Source organism: Bactrocera neohumeralis, chromosome 4, assembly GCF_024586455.1.
Source record: "Bactrocera neohumeralis isolate Rockhampton chromosome 4, APGP_CSIRO_Bneo_wtdbg2-racon-allhic-juicebox.fasta_v2, whole genome shotgun sequence".
Classification (NCBI taxonomy): Eukaryota; Metazoa; Arthropoda; class Insecta; order Diptera; family Tephritidae; genus Bactrocera; species Bactrocera neohumeralis.
Genome location: NC_065921.1, coordinates 11,920,382 through 11,939,790, shown reverse-complemented (window position 1 = coordinate 11,939,790; position 19,409 = coordinate 11,920,382). Strand labels below are relative to the sequence as shown.

At 35.2% G+C, this 19,409-nt stretch overlaps 1 protein-coding gene across 1 annotated transcript in view; it reads left to right on the top strand.

The window, feature by feature from the left end:
* LOC126754955 (uncharacterized) overlaps positions 1 to 19,409 on the top strand; it is a 209,711-nt gene that overhangs the window by 161,096 nt on the left and 29,206 nt on the right. Inside the window, exons 5-6 of the mRNA XM_050467187.1 lie at positions 14,524 to 14,947; positions 15,051 to 15,266. Of these exons, the coding sequence (XP_050323144.1) occupies positions 14,524 to 14,947; positions 15,051 to 15,266 (640 nt within the window). The remainder of the gene's footprint in view (positions 1 to 14,523; positions 14,948 to 15,050; positions 15,267 to 19,409) is intronic.

Here is a 19,409-nt window from a genome sequence, read left to right as displayed (position 1 = left end):
AAGGCAGGACAGAAGATACTTCATTGTTTGCTTGGTGCCTTCTTCTAGACATTTGGTTGTTGTATAGATTGGATAAACATTTTTTTAATCATTCAGGCTTTTCTATATAAATTGTGTGCGAAAACCGAATTGATAAATATTTGTTTCCTATTTTGGCACAAGCTATGTTAATGTTCATATGACCTATGATCTCCATATGTCAATTAGTATAACTGACGATTTTTATCAAGGAAACAAGTTGAACAACGGGATTGTTTAAAAATTTGTGTTTATAATAAAATTACGGCAACGGAATCATTGAAAATGTTGCTGAAGTGTTTTGGGGAGTCTATCATATCACGTACATAAATATTTGTGTGGCATAAAACATCGTGTAGGCCTTGAAAACTTGTCTCATGCGAGTCATTCATTCACCTCTTTTAATGACGATTCATGCACGTCATGAAATACACATTTAGAATGGGACTCGTACCAAAAAGCGAAATCTTTAACAAAAACAGCTTTGAGCAGAAATAGTCAAAGAATTTCTTGACTACATGGATGAGGACCCTTCATTTACTTATTATGTATACGCCTTCATTACTGATGGCGTGACGTGACGTCGAAACTCTCCAACAATATAACAAATGGGGCTCTAATAATGAGCTGAGATCGAAAACAAAAATCTACTATATATCGGGTGATTTTTTAAGAGCTTGATAACTTTTTTTAAAAAAAAACGCATAAAATTTGCAAAATCTCATCGGTTCTTTATTTGAAACGTTAGATTGGTTCATGACATTTACTTTTTGAAGATAATTTCATTTAAATGTTGACTCATGTGGTTTCAACAAGATGGCGCTACTGCCACACAGCTCAATATTCTATGGCCAACAAAACTTCGGAGAACAATTCATCTCAAGAAATGGACCCGTAAGTTGGCCACCAAGATCATGCGATTTAACGCCTGAGTGGGGCTACGTCAAGTCTAAAGTCTACAGAAATCGAAAACAAAAAATTCGGGCTATTCCGGCCGAAATGCTCTAATGGACCACCCAAGACGCAGCCGCGGTCAACATTTAAATGAAATTATCTAAAAAGTAAATACCAATCTAACGTTTCAAATAAAGAACCGATGAGATTTTGCAAAGTTTATGCGTTTTTTTGAAAAAAAAAGTTATCAAGCTCTTAAAAATCCATAAGATAGAACCAAGATAGGTCGCGGCGATTCACTGATTATTATTATCATTATTGTTGTGTTGATTTGACTTTAAATTTCTCTTACAAAATGACAGGACAACCAAATTGGAGGACTTAGCCTATGAACTGTTCCTTCAGCCGCATTGTCGATATTTGGCCCCTACTGGTGAATACCTTTTATGTCCAAATTTTAAAAAGTCGCACGCTGGGCAGAAATTTAATTAACTTATGGTGCTTATCTCCACCACGAAGGCTAACTTTTAGGTGTTCAGGAAATGGATTTTCTAGACAGGCTAAAGAAACTAAAGCATTGTGGAGTCCAGAGTGTGGATCTAGTAGGAAGCTTTAAAAAAAAATCAATATTTAACTTAGGTTCTTTTCTGGTTAAATATTTTTGGGCTTGATAAGTTTTAGGCTACACCTTAGTTGGAAGGAATTATAATTTAGAGAGAAATTCATTGTCTTATAAAGTTGCATGAATCTACATAGTGTTGTAACAAAGCCGGAACTATCTGTATCAATATAGTTATGAGATATTAAAGAAAAGTAATTTTTTAGTTTTGTGTTCACTGCACTGGTAAACAAAAATCCACTTGTTTTTTGTGGCATGAACAGAACAAAGTGTTTATTATGTAAGAATTGGCACAAGTGCAGAAAATAGCTACAGATTCCTTCTTTCACCCAAAATGTTTTTGCTAGGAGGATTTTTGTTTAAAAAAGCGATAGATATATTATTGTTATATTATTTTATAAACTAAAGAGTACCTTAAACGTTACTGTCGATGTTTTTCGGTAATATTATGTTTTTGGTGTATCCCTTAACAATGTCCAGCAGTAATCGGCAAGCAAACTGGCACTCCACTTACCTTGGTACCGTTTCTCCATAGCAGAAATGTCTTGGTGGAACCGTTCCCCATGTTCGTCACTTACGGCCCCTAAATTTTCGGGGAAAAATCCAGATGGGAGTCCAGAAAGTGAATTTTAAGGGACATGTTGCAAGCCATTTTTTTATGTACAGTAAGTAGTTCAGTCACAAGATCTTTGTAATTGTCAGCTTTCACATTTCCAAGAAAATTTTTAACAACGCTTTTAAAGGCACTCGTATTTCAGTTTCAATGTTTCATCTTTCATTAGTTTTCCCCTTTGCGGACCCACAAATATGCCCTCAATTTTTGCTTCACTGACTCTTGGAAATTTTTGTTTCAGATACAAGAACCCTCATTCATTTCTGTTCTTTGTCTTAACAAAATTCTTCATTAAACCCAATTTAATAAGTAAAAGTGGTAATAATACCTTTTAAGGATCAACTAGAGGTTCACTGGTAATGTTTTTTTGTCCCGGAGTGAGTGCCTGACGTACTGGCCATTGGTCGGAGTGGTTATGTGAATTTGCTGAATAGCCAGAAGTTACACGAAGGTAATTCAGGCGAATACGGTGGTTGCGGTACGATATTAGTTGTAAATGTGGTGAAATGATCACGAATTACCAATGCAATATGAGATGGCGCATTATGGCACTTTTTTGTTCAGTAAATTCAGACATGGTAAAAATCGAAGAACTCACTTTTAGAGCCTCACAAAACTACGCGTGTTTCAAATACTCATGAATATTTTGACTTGAAATTTAGCATAGATTTCACTAACGGTACTACCAACTTACAGTATATATTAAAAAAATTCACCTTTCAATTTGATCTCAGTAGTATTGCAAAACCTAAAGTCGCAGGTTACAGAATATCTGTGGGTGATAGAAAAATTCCGTTTTCAGATTTGACTTCAGGGTATCAAACTGCATTAGAAACACCTAAGAATTGTCATGTGACAAATTATGTGTCTACCAGTGCTATTATCTTCACCAAACGTTTTCAAAACACAAAATTAACAGTTATTTTTATTTATCAATAGCTAAAGGAAAATTTGAAAAAACTCTGCGATATCGTGTAAAGGGGAATAGACCTAGACAAGGAATGGTGTAGAGGGATTGGACTGAACATCCATCCATTTAAGACGACCACTGTCCCGTTTACGAGACGTAGGTCCCTGCCCAGCTTCATCAACCTCTTGGTCTCATGCTGGATTGCACTCTGCGGTATAAACAGCATGTTGACAGCATGTGACCTAAATACACACTACTCCAAATGACAGCAGAAGGGTTTGGTAGAGGTAAACCACACATAAAGCTCTCCATATCTTAGGGTAGTTTTTCAAGTATCCAAGAAGAGGTCTTTAATATAAGTCGGGGCGTAGAGATAAACCTCGACCGTAACTATCACAATGAAAGTATAGTTATACTCAGCTACAGTCAAGCGGGACTTAAAGTGATCTCCACATAAGAGATCAAATCGCTATTGGTGCAGGACACCTTATCTGCATGCCGGGAATAAACTGGCTGATGAGCTCGTAGCGTTCACCAACATGGTAGTATCCGAACTGTTCATTGCTGTTGGTTCCCATACTATAAAGGAGCTGCTTTACAAGGATGAAGCAGTAGGTATTGAGGGATATTGGCAACAACTCCATGCTATGCGTCATTGCTAATTGGTGATTACAAACATAAGATATTTAAATATGTAATCAACCCAAGGCACAAACTCAGGTTACTTGTTGCCTTCTATGCTGGCCATTGCAAGCTCAAGAAGCACTTACATATCATAAGCTAATTGACTGCATTTCTTTCTTCCCAAAAAAGAAATTGCGGAATACTGAAGTTGAAGTTTATTTTAGGCTAAAATTAATGTTGTTTTAGTGGATGGTATTTACTGAGAGAATAATGTTTTCGGCTGACCACAGAAGTTTTTTCGGACTTAACTTCCATATTGATTACTTTATACTCGCAGTACCTTATTGGCGATGTTCAGTTCTCACAAAATCATTAGATTTTATTTATTATTCCATTCCATTAAAATTTCGCTTATTTTCGAAAACTCCTGTCTCAAACCCGTGCATTTAGAATACAATGCCAATGTAGTACTCTATTGTATAAAGAAATAAATTAAAAAACAATAATAATAAAACCACTTTTTAAAAACTAACCAAGCATATATAAATAAGACATACTTAAATGCTGTTACTCTCCCTGAACTCCGCCCACTTTAGCTGGCGTGTAGGCCACTTAAAAGCCTTGCAGCGGAGTAATAGTACCAGTGCTTTGCCTGAGGGCATATTGAAAATTATTTATTATTAAGCACCGTAACACACCATTACGCAATCGTATGCTTATCGCCATGCAACTACCAGTATCATTGAGTTTAAGGTAACACGAGAACAGTAGTCGTAAGCTAATGGAATAAAGAAACGGAGTGTAAAGTCGTAAACGGAGAGCGCTACGGTTTTTGCTAGCTTTTCACACCTTACAATCGTATTTATTTATATGACACGCAATATTCGAAAACATTCACGTGGGATTATTTCTAGAAAATAATATGAGTTTTTATATTCCAATAGCATATGCCCTACAGCTAATCGGACTGTGGGAGAGTTTAGCACGCAGAGAATACATTTGGAACTTAAGGAGTTATATCAACTTGCAAGTTAGAATGCAAGTCAAATGTATTTTTTCTTACATTTTTTCAACTTTTTAACAAACTTATTTTGCTTATATTTATTTTTAATTTTCAGTTTAACTTTAAATCTCTGCTTAAAACCACTTTTGTAGCTAACACTATGTCAAAGAGAGCCACAAAACTATTTTCCCTTTCGGAGCAAATAGAATTTCCTACCATACCGTTTCACACTAATACCCCTTTGTTTCCATATGCACATATTCACAACTACTGTACTTATATATTGTAATACAATTATCCCTTTTTGCATGCTGTATACTTATATATACTTTAGTTGACTCACAATAGCAGCTAAAAGCCCTATTTATTGCCTGCTTTGCATAATCGTCGCTTGGCTTCCTCTTGGCACTATGCATTAAGCTCTGCATATACTTAATTTGGATTAGCGTTTTGCGTACCTTAACGAAATGGCTTTTGGCATAGAGAAAACATTGACTCACAACATCTTTAAGTTTCGGCGCAGAACACGTAAACTATGAACGAATGGTTGCATGCATACTCTTATGTATGTGTTAATGTATTGGCGGTCACGTGTCTTAAGCAGTTCCAGTTATAGTGCATGTAGGAAGTTTCTGTGCTTATCGGAGCACATAGCTACAAAATATTTTGACACAAAAGCAAAAAACGCGCTTATTAATATACACAAATCACGTGACATTAAATGCTTTTCGAAAAATTTGAATTGTGGATGTTGTAATTGTTACATGGAAATTAAATATCAGATTTTGGTTAGCCAATGTCACAAAATTAAACTGCTAAAAACATTAAACATCATTGAAAATGGCAAGATATTACAGACAATAATTTCAACTGATGTTTTGTCAGTGACGCAACTTTTGACATTTAGAAAAAATGGAAAAAGAGAGATATTTATTTTAACAGAGAACTTTTTTTTGATAAAATAAAAATACCGGTCACTTGATGAGTATTATATGGCTGCGATAGCAAAGCAAAAATTTGTAAATAGTTAGTTGGTCTCCGTATAGGTAATGAGTACCGAACACAAGAAAACAAGTGGATGTCCAACAGAGATTGTTTTAGACAAAACCATAAGAAAAATCTACCAAATAATATTGGATGAACATAAATCAAGTTATCATCCAAAAAAGCTGCGAATGCGAAAGCTCTCTGGAAAGTATAGTGGTAATGCTGCATGAATTAAGCTTCAAATTGCTTTCACATTCACATATTTTTCGAATAAAGCTTCCAGAGACTATGATATCTGTTCTTATAAGGATGTTTTTTGATAGAAAAATTGGCTTAAAAAAGGTGATAAATAAGACTGATAAAGGTGATAAACCATACAATCGTACAAACATTTTATGTCAAAACTTTTAAATAGTTAGCAATAATAGGCCTTAACTTCTAGTTTATAATCTAATCGAAAAAAATAAAATTATGTAGCCAGTGTGTACTAGTTTCAAATTTGTTTCCAATGCTTTCAGAACTAATAGATTCGGCGTATGTGCCTCCACTATTCGTTTTCATATAATGTGAAGTTAGACAATTACTCGAAGATCTTAACCTATGATTTTATTAGTGGTTGTAATACATGTACTCCAGACATATCGATAAAACCCTTATTTCTCTTCTTTTTAATAAACATTTTAACGACTTAAATGAGTTGGAAAGAGATTGACATAATATATATTATATATTTTAATTAAGAAATAATTTTTGTCAATTAATTTTTAAAGAAATCTTCAACTTAGGAAGGCGATCTGTCTTGGGAATATACATAGTTCTTTGTCAGCTCTTAGTACATCCGGCATTGACTATACCAATAAATGTTTATTCGTCGTTATTTTCGGTAACTATTCTGTTCGAGAATCAGGGTGAATGAAAAAAAGGTCTTTAAGAGTACCATAACCCAACCTAACCAACTTTCATAACTTCTTTTATTTGTTTTTAAATTACATGTTTTTGCATTTTACGTTACCGCGTAAGCTATGGATGAGACCAATATATGGGTTACTTCACTTGGTATTCAAAAAAACGGATAGGAAAGTTGCGGATGGCTTACACAAAACTTTTCTCGCAGAAACTGAGCGAATATATAATTGTTTCATTTAACAGATAATATTAAATAATATTCTTTACTTATATTCATTTTACATGTGTTATATTTTGCTTGGTTAAAACGGATTTTTCAACAGGGACGCTACAAAAGTAGACCGATGGGACAACATACGACGCCATATTTTTCCGCGCTCATTTGACATTTCTCTTTAGTGAGGTTTGCTATTTCGTCATGGAAAGATATACTACACAATAGTCGTCCTGTCAGATCAACAATTGAGCGTCTAGTGAAAAATTTGAGTGAGAAAAAGAATTGCCCGTAGTGTCGAGAATATTGCTGTCGTTAACGCATCAATTGAAGAAGATCCAAATCAGCGTGCGAGCGCCGTTCTCTGTGACGTAGTTGTGAGTAATTTTGCAAAAATATCATAGCCAACATCCTCACCAGATCAAATTGACACAAGAACTGAAGCTGCTTGACCACCAAAATCGTCGTATGTTCATGAATTCGGCTGATCAACAACTTGAAAATATCCGGATTTTCAACGAAAACTCATCTTCAGCGATGAGGCTCATTTCTAGCTGAATGGCCTCGCCAATAAGCTAAATATGCGTCATTGGTCAGTCACCACTACATATCGAAAAAATTTTGGTTTGGTGATGTTTATGAACCGGTGGCGTCATTGGGAATCACTATAGCTCAATGATAACCGAATATTTTTGGCCTGATTTGGATGATATGGACTTGGATAATATGTGTTTCCAACAGAACGGCGCCACAAGCCACAGCGAATGTCACAATCGATTCATTGAAAACCAAGTTTGGTAAACGAGTTATCTTACGAAATGGCCGCCTAGGTCGTGGGATTTGACGCCGCTAGACTATGTCCTGTGGAGTTACTTTCAGTCGATGATCTATGCCAACAAGCCAGCAACGATTGTTGGACTTCTAATGAATATCGAACGAAACTTGGATTGAGTGTTTTGATTTCTTCAGGCGTGATCGTATGTTTGATGAAACTTTTAGTTAATTTTTGGGGCCTACAAAAACCTAACTCCAAAAAATAATTGTTATTTAAAGGACAAAATGATACGTGAAATTATCAAATTATACAAATACAATATTTTGAGAGTATTCTTTACTAAATTGCAATAAAATCATCAAAAGCATTAATAAAATTAAAATGTTCTCCTTTAAGATCCCGCACACTCTCAATACTAAACTGCCACACAAAGTATGTACTTTTTGGGTCAATGTGTCACAACTGACATGCAACGCATATTCTTGCACTCTTGCAGGTGAGAAAACGACAAATAAAGGGTGGGACAAAAAAACACGGTCAAATTAAAAGGTAGAAAGTGAATAATGAAAAAATGGGAATAAACGAAATTGCCGGCAATAATGCAAGTGAAAGTGATTGGCATGCGCACTTGTTGTTGTTATTGTTTTTTCTTAAGAATTTAAGTTGACTACGTGTGGCTTACCAGCTTGCCATTAGCACAGGTGCTGTGACTGTGCGGCGTTTGCAACTAAGACGCGCCTCTTCTCGGTAGCAGCTACCGACGGCTTCCTGCAACATGCTTTAAATGTTTAATTAATTCCATAATAAATGTTGCATCCTTAGCCTCAATAGGGAGCTAAGCGCGCACAAAGTAAAGCCATTAACACCAGAAAATGTGCACGCAGGCTGTGGTAGTGGTGGTGTGGTGATGGTTGTATCATCGGCGCTTAGACGACGGTTCGTTGGTGCTCAGCAGACACAATTTCTCTACGTCAGCAGGTGTGAAATATTTTGGTATATATATATACCATATACACATATATATGCATATATATATATACTAATTTATTTATGTCAGCATACATGCACATACATATATAGCTCAATGTATATGTATGTCGCTCTGTGTAGCTAGCTCGACTCAACCAAATTGGGTGACTCCATTACAGTGCAATGACGTAGCCGGCTGTCACTGCTACACACTCACACTCACACAAACACTCACCCGCTGAGAGTCACTTACGCGCTGTTGTTGTCGCATATCGAGCAGCTTCTGATGACTCTGACTAAGGTGTCGTCGAGATTCGCCGGCGGCAGTGTTCCCATTGCTGCTCTGCTGCTTGCTAAGAGCCAGCGCATTGTTATTGTCATCGCTGCCAGGCAAAATGTATATTAACCCCTTTACATAGCCGACACGTAGCTGCACTCTTTTGCTTATACACACATACATGCATGCATAATTATGCTAAAGACACACGGACACACACACACATACATGCTTCACCTATACACTCACGCGCATAAGCACGTGCTGGCAAATAATGGCGCCAGCACTTTCTTTTATGCTTTTACGCTTTTATTTTCTACGGCTCCCTTATTTCCTACCTCTCTTCATTTTCCTGAAATGTTTTTTTTTTTTTTTTGCAACCAACAGCTCCTTGCAAGTCCCGTGTTTGTCATAATAAAAACAACAATAAATTTGCTAGCTTCTAGCGTGTTTGTTTTTGTTATTGCCATTTTCATTCTCATTTTCAAACCACCATTCTTGCATTGTACTTGCCGTTGTTGTTGCTGTGCGCTCCTTTAAACTCCTTGTGACCACTAAATGGGGGGAAAAAGAAAAGCGAAATTGCAATGCAGGAATGCTGAGTGTATGCTTACAGCTGCGCTAGTGTGTGGGTAAGTGCTCGGTGCCTGCATTGCATAAGTGTCATATAAGTATGTGGCACATGTGTCTTTGCCGCCACATGCCGCTGGATACTTGGCCAGGTTCTACAGGCGCGAACGACTTCATTTCCAGCAGCACATACACACACATACCTGCCTTGGTGTGCGGCGGCAATTTTTCTACACATTCCCATGTGTACGTACATACATACACATACCTATACATATAACCAAGAAGTGTTTATATGTATGTATATGCAACGACTGTAATTTTATGTCGCCCTCAAGTAGTTCTTCTAGCACTTGCACTATGCCGCCACACACACATATATACATACTAAGTCACCCACACATTGAAAGAGTTGCCACACTCACAGACTTGCCACACTCTCTTCGCCACCTTTGTAGTAAATATTTTGAAGTTGTTTGTTGAAAGCCTCAACTACGCGCCGCTTGTCTAATTGCTAGTTGCCGTGTCGTTGTAAGTGACTTTTACTCTTCGACGTCAGACAAATTTGTATATATATGTGTATGTGTTAGACAGTTATATCACAGCCTGCACTTCTTTATAACTTACACAGCTCTACATACATACATACATACATTCTATAGACATTAAACACATTTTAGTCATTAACGTTGCCACACTTAAGCAACACACACACCAGCATAATTACAGGTTGCCACCATGTGTGTATGTATGCATAGTGTGCGCCTCGAGAATTATGTAATTATGATTAAGGCACATTTCACATGTGTGTTTAAGTGCATTCGCCAACTTGGGCAGCAGCATTTCTTTATAGAGTAATTTTAAACCATTAGAAAGTGGTTGGGCCGGCAAGTGGTTGGTATAATGTTTCTAGTGTGTTAACTTTAAATTTAAAATATTATTAAATAACAGAAACATTTATATCAAATAATGAATTTATACATTTCTTTCTCAAGTTTAGTTTAGAAAGTGTGTTCCTTTTAGACATGGGTTTTCAAGAAGAAATAAAATGTGTACGCCAAAATAACTGAAACCACAGTAAGGAATAGCAGGATTCATCTCGGCACTACAGGAGGCTGCCCACTAGGTGGAGTTCTCTCCCCTTTTTATGGAGGCTTGTCGTGAACGACCTAGTAGTTTCACCAACTGAAGAAGCACTTATATCAAATGGCTCTAGCTTCTTGTATAAATTACCGGTTCAGCGACAGGGAGTCTGCAACTCCAGAACACCTGCTAATAGTAGTCTGCAGACGCAGGATAAAGATCTTTTGATCCATGTTTCCATATAGGGATTGTGACTTAACAGAGGGCACAATGGACCTAAGGTCGCGGTGCAATCCTCATCTATTTATCTTATCTTAAAGATAAGGGTTTGCCTTTATGTTTTAAAAACTATTTCGATAATTAACTCGGTAGGTTTACATAAATTCAGCCGAGATCGCGCCGAATATTTACGTCCAAGGCGGCAGTCGTCTCGTGCTTACCTGCGGATAAAAGCGAAAAAACCAAGTAGTGAAGCGGTGTTGCATTGAACGATCTTTGAGTCAAGCCATAGGCCCACGACTCAAGATAATGCGTTTACCAAAGGTTTCTTTCTATAAACTGCTTGATTTGTTGGCTATATGGAATGTAGCACCGTCTTTTTGGAACCAAGGGTCATCCACATCAACATCCTTCAATTCAGGTACTAAAAAGTCATTAATTATTTCTCTATAGCGTTTCCCTGTAACTTTATGGCTGTCTTCATTTGCGAAAAAAGATGAATGAACTGGTCACCTTGTCCATATAGCTGATCAAGCTTTGAATTTTTGAGGATGTAACGACGCCTAAACAATGGCTAGTGCATTATAATAACTCCAAATGCGACAGTTTTGTTTTTTGTTTCATCGTTTTCTTATGAAAATCGGGACAGGCTTATGAGGCCACTGCTGGAAAAGAAGCGTAAAATATGACTGCATCTCTTGGACTACTCATAAATTTTGGAAAGAATGGTAGATTCGATCGAATAGAATATGTTACGTATACGCCATGACAAAAACATTTAAAAACTCCGTAAATAGTACTAAGAGAGTTTATCTGTTTTTGATACAATAAAATAATGGAATTATCTGTTTGGTATGATATAAAATCATATTCCTCTACAAAGATTGGACACCGAAAAAAGTTGCAGAAATAGAAACTCTTTGAATTCGGTGGAAAAATCAATGATGTGGATTAGGTATAATACAGCTTTTGCACACTGATGAATTTCAGTTTAAATTTAAAAGCTTTGTTTTGGCAAAATTCTTTTAAGTTTCTTTTAAATGCTTCGTACTGATACAGAGCTTTCAAAGCAAGCCATTCGCCAAAAAGCCATACTTCATAAGACTTCTACGTTCGAACATTAGAAAAACTTAGGAATAATAAACGAAATGCGTAATTATTATTATTAATTAAGAAAATTTCCGCTTTGTTAACTACTTATCTGCTTAGCGTGCTCAACGAGTGTGCCTTTATTCTTACATGCATCTACTCTTTCTTTCTGCCATCGATCTTCTATCACCTTGACATTAATATGACAAATCAGTTTCAAACCGAAATGGAAATATCTTGTGGCAATATATATATAGCATATTCGTTCACCTGTGCATTCGCTTTCAAATCGCGTATTTCATTTAAATCCCGAATGTCTTCAATTATGTCAATCAACAAGCACACATATAAAGCCAATTAATTAACCAAATGGATTTGAGTTTATCTGCGAAACTTTTAGCTGTTTGAAAGTCAATGCGGACAAATGCATACACACGCACAGGTATTACACACACATAAAGCTAAGAATACATACACTTGCAGAGCATTAGGGTAGGTTGAATTGCTCGAAGAAAAAAGTAAAGAAAATATATTCGAATTGTAGAAGACGGCTGTTTCTACGTAACCATAGAATATAAATATCTACTTTTAATGCATTTTATATTTTTTTTCAAGATAAATATATTTTTGTTCGAATATCTGATCAGAAAATTTTTTCGGAGATTATATTATAAGTTTTAATTCATGTCAGATTTGAAATCGACGATTTTTCGGTTTGATACATTTTTTATAACCATATCTGAACAATTTCTTCGAATTTTCGAAATAGCATTTTTCGAGTTTGCTTCGGTGATTACTAGGAGACAAATTATCACTATCCACAGTTTTCTGTACGGTTTGTATGTATTTTTCAATTTTCTATCACCTAACTACGAATAAGTTTTAATGGTCCGCTTGAAGAGAAAATGACGGATGCTTTCACCAGTTTTTGAACTGTTCAAAAAAAGACAGACAGACGGACATGGCTAAATCGACTCAGAATTGATTTTATATAGAAATAACTCCGACGCTTCCTTCTGGGTGTTACAAACTTCGTTTAGAATATTCCCATTTTTTTAACACGCCACCATTTTGTCAATTTGTAATTGGTTTTGACCGGAGATACTTATAAGTACAATATCCTCTGGTTTTACGAGAATTCCTTTAAAATTTTATCTACGGTGAAGTTGGGATTGACTGCTGGAGTGGAGAATCTTTTATTTTAACGCCGTTGAGGTCGCGTGTAACCAGAAAATTATGTATTTTTAAGCTTTTCTAGATTTTCAAACAAATCTTTTATAACAAAAATGAAATTACCCGCCCTAATACACACCACAACTGTTCTAATTCATAAAAATGCACATATTCAAATGAGGATACACCTAACTACTTTACCTGCTGTCATTTGGAATGATAATAGTGACTTTCGGTTCTTAATAGAATTAATGACAGCTCGATAGCAGTGAAGAGCATAGATTAATAAGTCATTAACATAATGGAAGCGTATCGACTGGTAAATAATAAACATGTGTACTTCTGTACAAATGCCGATTTCAGTTAATTAATCTGTTTATAAAGGAGGAATATAGCAAAATTATAGATATATGTAATATGGTACACAAAAGTCGCTTATGAGCTTAAAAGCTTTGAGGTCTAAAGTGTTGTTTAAGATAAAGACGAAGTCCAAAGTTATTATTCTCAAATCAGTAACTTTAAGTTTAGCCACTTAGCATCATAAATATAAATTTATTCATATGATAGTAAGTATTTTACAAACACTGCCCTTCATAGTTTCATTGCGTTTGGACGACAAAACAAAAAAAAAAAAAAAACAAGTAAGGAAGATCTATGCTTGGGTGCAACCGAACATTTTATACTCTTGCAATTTGCAAGAATCAAAGCCAGGAAATACTTTAAGGTGTAAAACCAATCATATAGAGTAAAATCAGCCGGATGTTTGAAAATCCTGATATTTGTTATATAGGGGCTAGGCCAAGTTTTCGTTGAAATTTATCAGTTTTAGGCACAAAAATACACCGTTATTAGTAAAACACACTGTTCTGATTTTATTAAGATACCTGACATATTTGCCGATTTACAAGTATGTGCTACAAAATCATCCCGACGAAAAACTTTTTAATTTCGACAATATCTTTTTATTAAGTATATGGGGGCTTTTCCTCAAGGGAATAAAAAATTATTCCGAAAGGAATGATTTGGCAATCCCATTTTGTGATTTGATCATACAGCCCTACTTTTTAACAGTAATTATACAAATGTATGGAGTAGGATGATATTATATTCCTTAAATTCAGCTTTGGTATATATTTACATTAAACCTATTAGAGGGCGGGGCCACAACCACTTTTTCAAAAATTTTATTATTTTTTTTTTATGGTGTTTTGTGCGCGTGGTAGTGGCCAGATTGCGCCTATCTACGAACTTTATCTTACTTTCTTGCCAAGGAACATGTGTACCCAGTTTTATCATAATTTTTGCTGAAGCTACAGTTTGTACGGATGGGCGGACATACAGACCCGGATTTCAACTTTTCTCGTCATCTTTACCATTTATAAAAATATATATAACCTTATATATAGTATATCTCGCTTAGTTTTAGGTGATACGTACATCCGTTAGATGTATAAAACTATTATACTCTGTAGCGACATGTTGCAAGAGTATAAATATTAAATTTTAGAATTAGTCGTTAATAATTTCTTAGATTATTCCTTGTTCAGTTAACTTTTCACACTCATTTACTCTCCTTTCAGATGGTTACCAAAATCTGCAATGCGGCCAGTGGGGCCTGACGCCTCGCACACCGACTGCATACTGGTTGTTGGTGTCTCCCGTCCGAAATTAGCTGTAGTCTTTCTAACAGTTATGTTAATATCACTATTCCTCACCTTTCATGTACTGTACGATAGCGCCGTATATAATATACAAGCAGCACAAGTACTCACCGAACGTCATCGGCTGCGTTTGCTGAGCAGTGCGAGCGGTAGTGGTGGTGGTAGCGCTAACGCTAATAACATCAACAATAATCATTTGCCGGAATTCATCAAACCCGCCGCGGCTGCTGTGGCTGCGGCAGCAGCATTGGCCGCTGTACCCTCCTCGAATCAGATTAGTCATCCAATGGTGTTTCCTTCGAATCGTGTGCACTTTCCGAAAACGAGCCGACGATTGCCGCAGGTAAGTGAATAAGTTTGAATGTTAGTTGTTTCAAGTTTTGAATCTTGTAAAATTATTCACTTTAACTTTTATTTCTTCATCTTCTCAATTATCTCTTTTTCAGGCTCTCATTATCGGCGTTCGAAAGTGTGGCACACGCGCTCTCCTAGAAATGCTGTATCTTCATCCTCGCATACAAAAAGCCGGTGGCGAAGTTCATTTCTTCGATCGTGATGAGAACTACATGAAGGGTTTGGAGTGGTATCGCAAGAAAATGCCACATTCGTTTCGTGGACAAATTACGATCGAAAAGAGTCCCAGTTACTTCGTGTCGCCAGAGGTAAGAATATTAATATTAAGAAGAAGAAGCTATGAATTTCCAGTTTTGGCAGGAAAGCATATTGTGTGCAGATTTCATGGTTGCCAAGTGAGAAATTATAAGTGAATTTCTCTTTATCTTCAATTAGTCAAATCTCATTTATAGAAAAAATTTTAGAAGCATTAAAAAAAATTGGTGGAAATTGGCTGAACTGTTTTATCATTGTCAACACTCAAGCTCGTTTAATCAGTTATAACTGCACCACCTTCTCACCTATCTTGCCACATTTTTACTACTTTCGCTTTGCTGCGTCTTTCGTATATTTTCTTTATTCTCCTCCTGCTAAGGCTATTTGCGCAGTTCGTTATTTCTCACCAAACTTTTGATATTCGAATATTAAAACTATACTTTTTCTCCCTTATTGATTGCTTTTGGGTATTTCGAGCTGATAAAAAAGTTTCGGCTAATTGATAAATAACTTTCTAATTGTTTATGATTTCTGTGTCATTTATAGACGGAGTCGTCCTGTGGAAAATTTTGCAAAAACTTTTTCTTAGATGTCAACTAGTTATGTTGTATTTATGGTATTTATATAGAGAAGTATTGATTTGGCCTTTCTAACTTTAGTTACCTTTTGGCCAAATGAGGCGAAGTTTATGGAGAGAAAAAGTGTTAAAAGAGTTTAGTATTTTCTGGGGGATATAACTAGGGCAGGCAGCATGATACGTAACAAACGTGTGATATAAAAATAAATTAAAAGGAAAATAATGAGTCATAATAAGACATTTAATAAGCTGGGTTCTGTCGAAATTATCGGAATTATGGTGTGATGTGAAGTATTTTACGAAAAGTCCCACTGTTTGTATTTTTACTTAATATTTGAGTGCATTTAAATGAAATTGAATCTTCAAGTTATATAGTAGACGTTAAAGAGGCGCTGGATATATGGTAACTGTTTCCGCTTTTCATTTCTATTATTGAATAAAATAAATTTATATTATTTTAATATTAAGGAATTAGGACTATTAGACCGCAAGATCCATAAAATCTTCCGAGAGAACTGTAAAAGTAAAGTAAAATGATGTGTAATTATCGATAATAGAAGTTTGATTATTCCTAAATTCTAATCATGGCCTAGAATTAAAAATGTATATATTTAAAGAATAAAACAGTATAAGTGAGCTGAAACCTGAAAAGTACGATAAAATTTTAAACTGTAAATTTATTCCTATAGAATGTTAGACACGTTTTTTTTTGTTTGTTAAAAAAAATGCATCAAAGTATTTGTTCATGAATTCTGTGAAAAAAAAACAATATTGTAACGATGTCCTAGTCTCCACATTCACCAGATATTGCAAAAAAACATAAAACCCTAAGGAACCGTCCTTTTACAAGCATAGGTGACATTAAAAGCGCATAGCTGAAAGAGCTAAAGAGAACATCAATGTAGACAATTGAATAAATATTTTTTCCAAAAAACGAAAAAATACCGTTATTAAAATTTTTGAACAAATCGCAACACTTTGCTGAAAATGTTATCAACTACCATTTTTATTTTATTTAATAATTTTGAAAAATTAATGCATTTTTTTTTAAAAAACCCAAAATTCCGTTATTTTTGTTTCAGTTCTCATATGTGAGGGAATGTTTAAAATTTTTAATGTGATACTCATATTGTGATAACTAATTTAATTTGTTAATTCCGCTGAATATTTAACTCTGACAGGTAGCAACTCCCTTAAAAATGTATTGCGAATTGCCAGATAATTTATTGAGTTTGATACTCATGTGGAATAAAATGTTGCTTCAATAATTTCATTGAAATTCAAATAGTTATTTAAACAAGTGGCAACCTTTTTCCGAAATTGTTATCAACTACAAGCCGACATTCGCATAGTAAATATTTACCTATCTTACCCATTTTAATTTAAAAATTATAAACAGAAATCATCATGAACTGTAAATTGTTAAGTTTATTTTTGAACAGGGGCCAACCTTTTTCCGAAAATGTTATCAACTTCCACTCTTTCTAAATTAATTTAGTTTGATTCTCATATTGGAAATTGGAATTCAATTATTTAAACAAGTGGCAACTTATCGCTTATCTTACCCATTTTAATTTAAAAAAAAAAATGTTTGCCGCCTACAACTCTCTTTAAACAATATTATGAAAAATTGTTTGAGGTACTGGGCCATTTTAATCAACTACCAGTCTTTAAAAATTAATTTATTCATATTAATTTCTTTAACGAATTTTATTTAAAATTTTGAAAACAGCAAAAATATGGACTCTAAATATTTTTGAAGTATTTGCGCTTGATATTCATATTGCAATAAATCGTTTCTCAGATGAAGATTTTTTTTTTTTTTTAATTTTGAACGGGTGGTAGATAGGTAAGTAGAAGTCTTGTCACTTCAGGTTCAACTAGCGCTGGATTCGTTATAATTTTGCTATTTCGTTTCATCTTTGCGCACAAACCATCAAACCATTTGGTACTCTCAATAAAATTATTATATCAACTATGCTTTTCGTGTACAACCATTCAACGTTTGGAGCCAGATAGTCCAGTCATTTAAGCTTAAATTAGGTAAGAATCTCGGAATTCGATATACCCATTTATATGTCTGTAAATACTTGTATATTGACACCCTAAAGTTGTCTCAAAACCTACATATGGTAGGGTATACCTACCTGGACTAAGACGGGTTCTGTGTATTTTTTGTGTTAGAATTGAGCATTCACAGAGAAAGTTCAAAACGGTTTCTTTACTGTTTAGTTTGCTCTTTAGTTTGCAGCTGTGGCAAATATTGTTATAGTGCAAACCCATTTTTGCTACATGTTCTCCAAAAGACCCTTGTCCCATAAATAACTGTAAGTCTATAAATACTATTCGTACGTTTTTTGTTTCTTCAATATTTCTTTACTTATTCGATCTGTTTTTTTTTAAGCCCAAAAATAAGTTATAAAATCTTAAACTTATTTATCATACTTGGGTCTTATCTACTTAATTATCTTGCAGTTGGCTAAAGATTTCCATCTACTCTGAGGTATTTGTTCAAAGTGAGTATAAAGCTCTCTATTATGATCATTTCCAGCCAGCTTGATATTAACTCCGCCTCAGTTTCATCTAAAGAGACTCTTAACTTGGCCAACTCGTCTGCTTTTTCGTTGTCGAAAGCATTCCTGTGACCGTTAATCCAAATTATGGACAAGCATAGTTGAACTGCGCTCAAAGGCTACCTGCAATTGTTACCCACGCTGGAGATAATAAAAGGCGCCGACAAGGCCAGCAATGCTGCCTGTCTATCCGTGTATATGGTTGTTTTCTGTGTCCTCCAGTAGTTATATTATAGAACACTACGGGTCTTTTCTGTACCTAGTATTTCCACTTGAAAGATGCTATCTGAGTTTTCTAAACCAGCAGAGAGATTTCGAGATTGTTGGAGTATATGCACACTTCTATTCCGCAGTCCATTTTGGAGTCGTCGGTATAGATAGAGGTTGTATCGAGTTGTAAGCGTTCTTAAACTTTTTGAATACATTTGTATATCTTATGAAAAGCTCAAACAGCTCAATCTTCGCTGTGGTTCTGATTTAGATTATATCCAAGGAACTTACAGAAATTGGGGTTTAAAATTATCTTTGCATTGCACAGTATCGAGAAAAGTCAATTATAATAATAAGAACTGATCATCTGAAAAAGCTATAAATAACATATGTATATCTAATACGCGTTATATGGATTATTTGTAGTAGCAGCAAATTTTCTTCCAAAACATTTTTAAGTTCCTTCCTTCCACAAATTAAAATTTTCACTAACTTATTCACGGATTTGTTATCACTACTCTACATATCCAGCTATATAATATAGCATTGCATTAGTATTCTGCGTTTAATTTAAGTTTCGCCAGCGCTTTAGCACACATAACGCCCAAGTTCCACCTCACTTGTGTCATGTCGGCACTGTTCAATCCAACGTAATCATTGTGGAGCAACAACTGGCGATCCATTCACAATCTGCGCTGTCGAAATATCACGCTTTAATATTTCAGTTTATAATTAAAAATATTTTCTGCCAACTTGATTGTAAAAGCTGCTGCAAGTCAGGCTAACAGCTTAAATGAATATACAAGCGTAAACACAAATACAAATTGAAGCGCCAA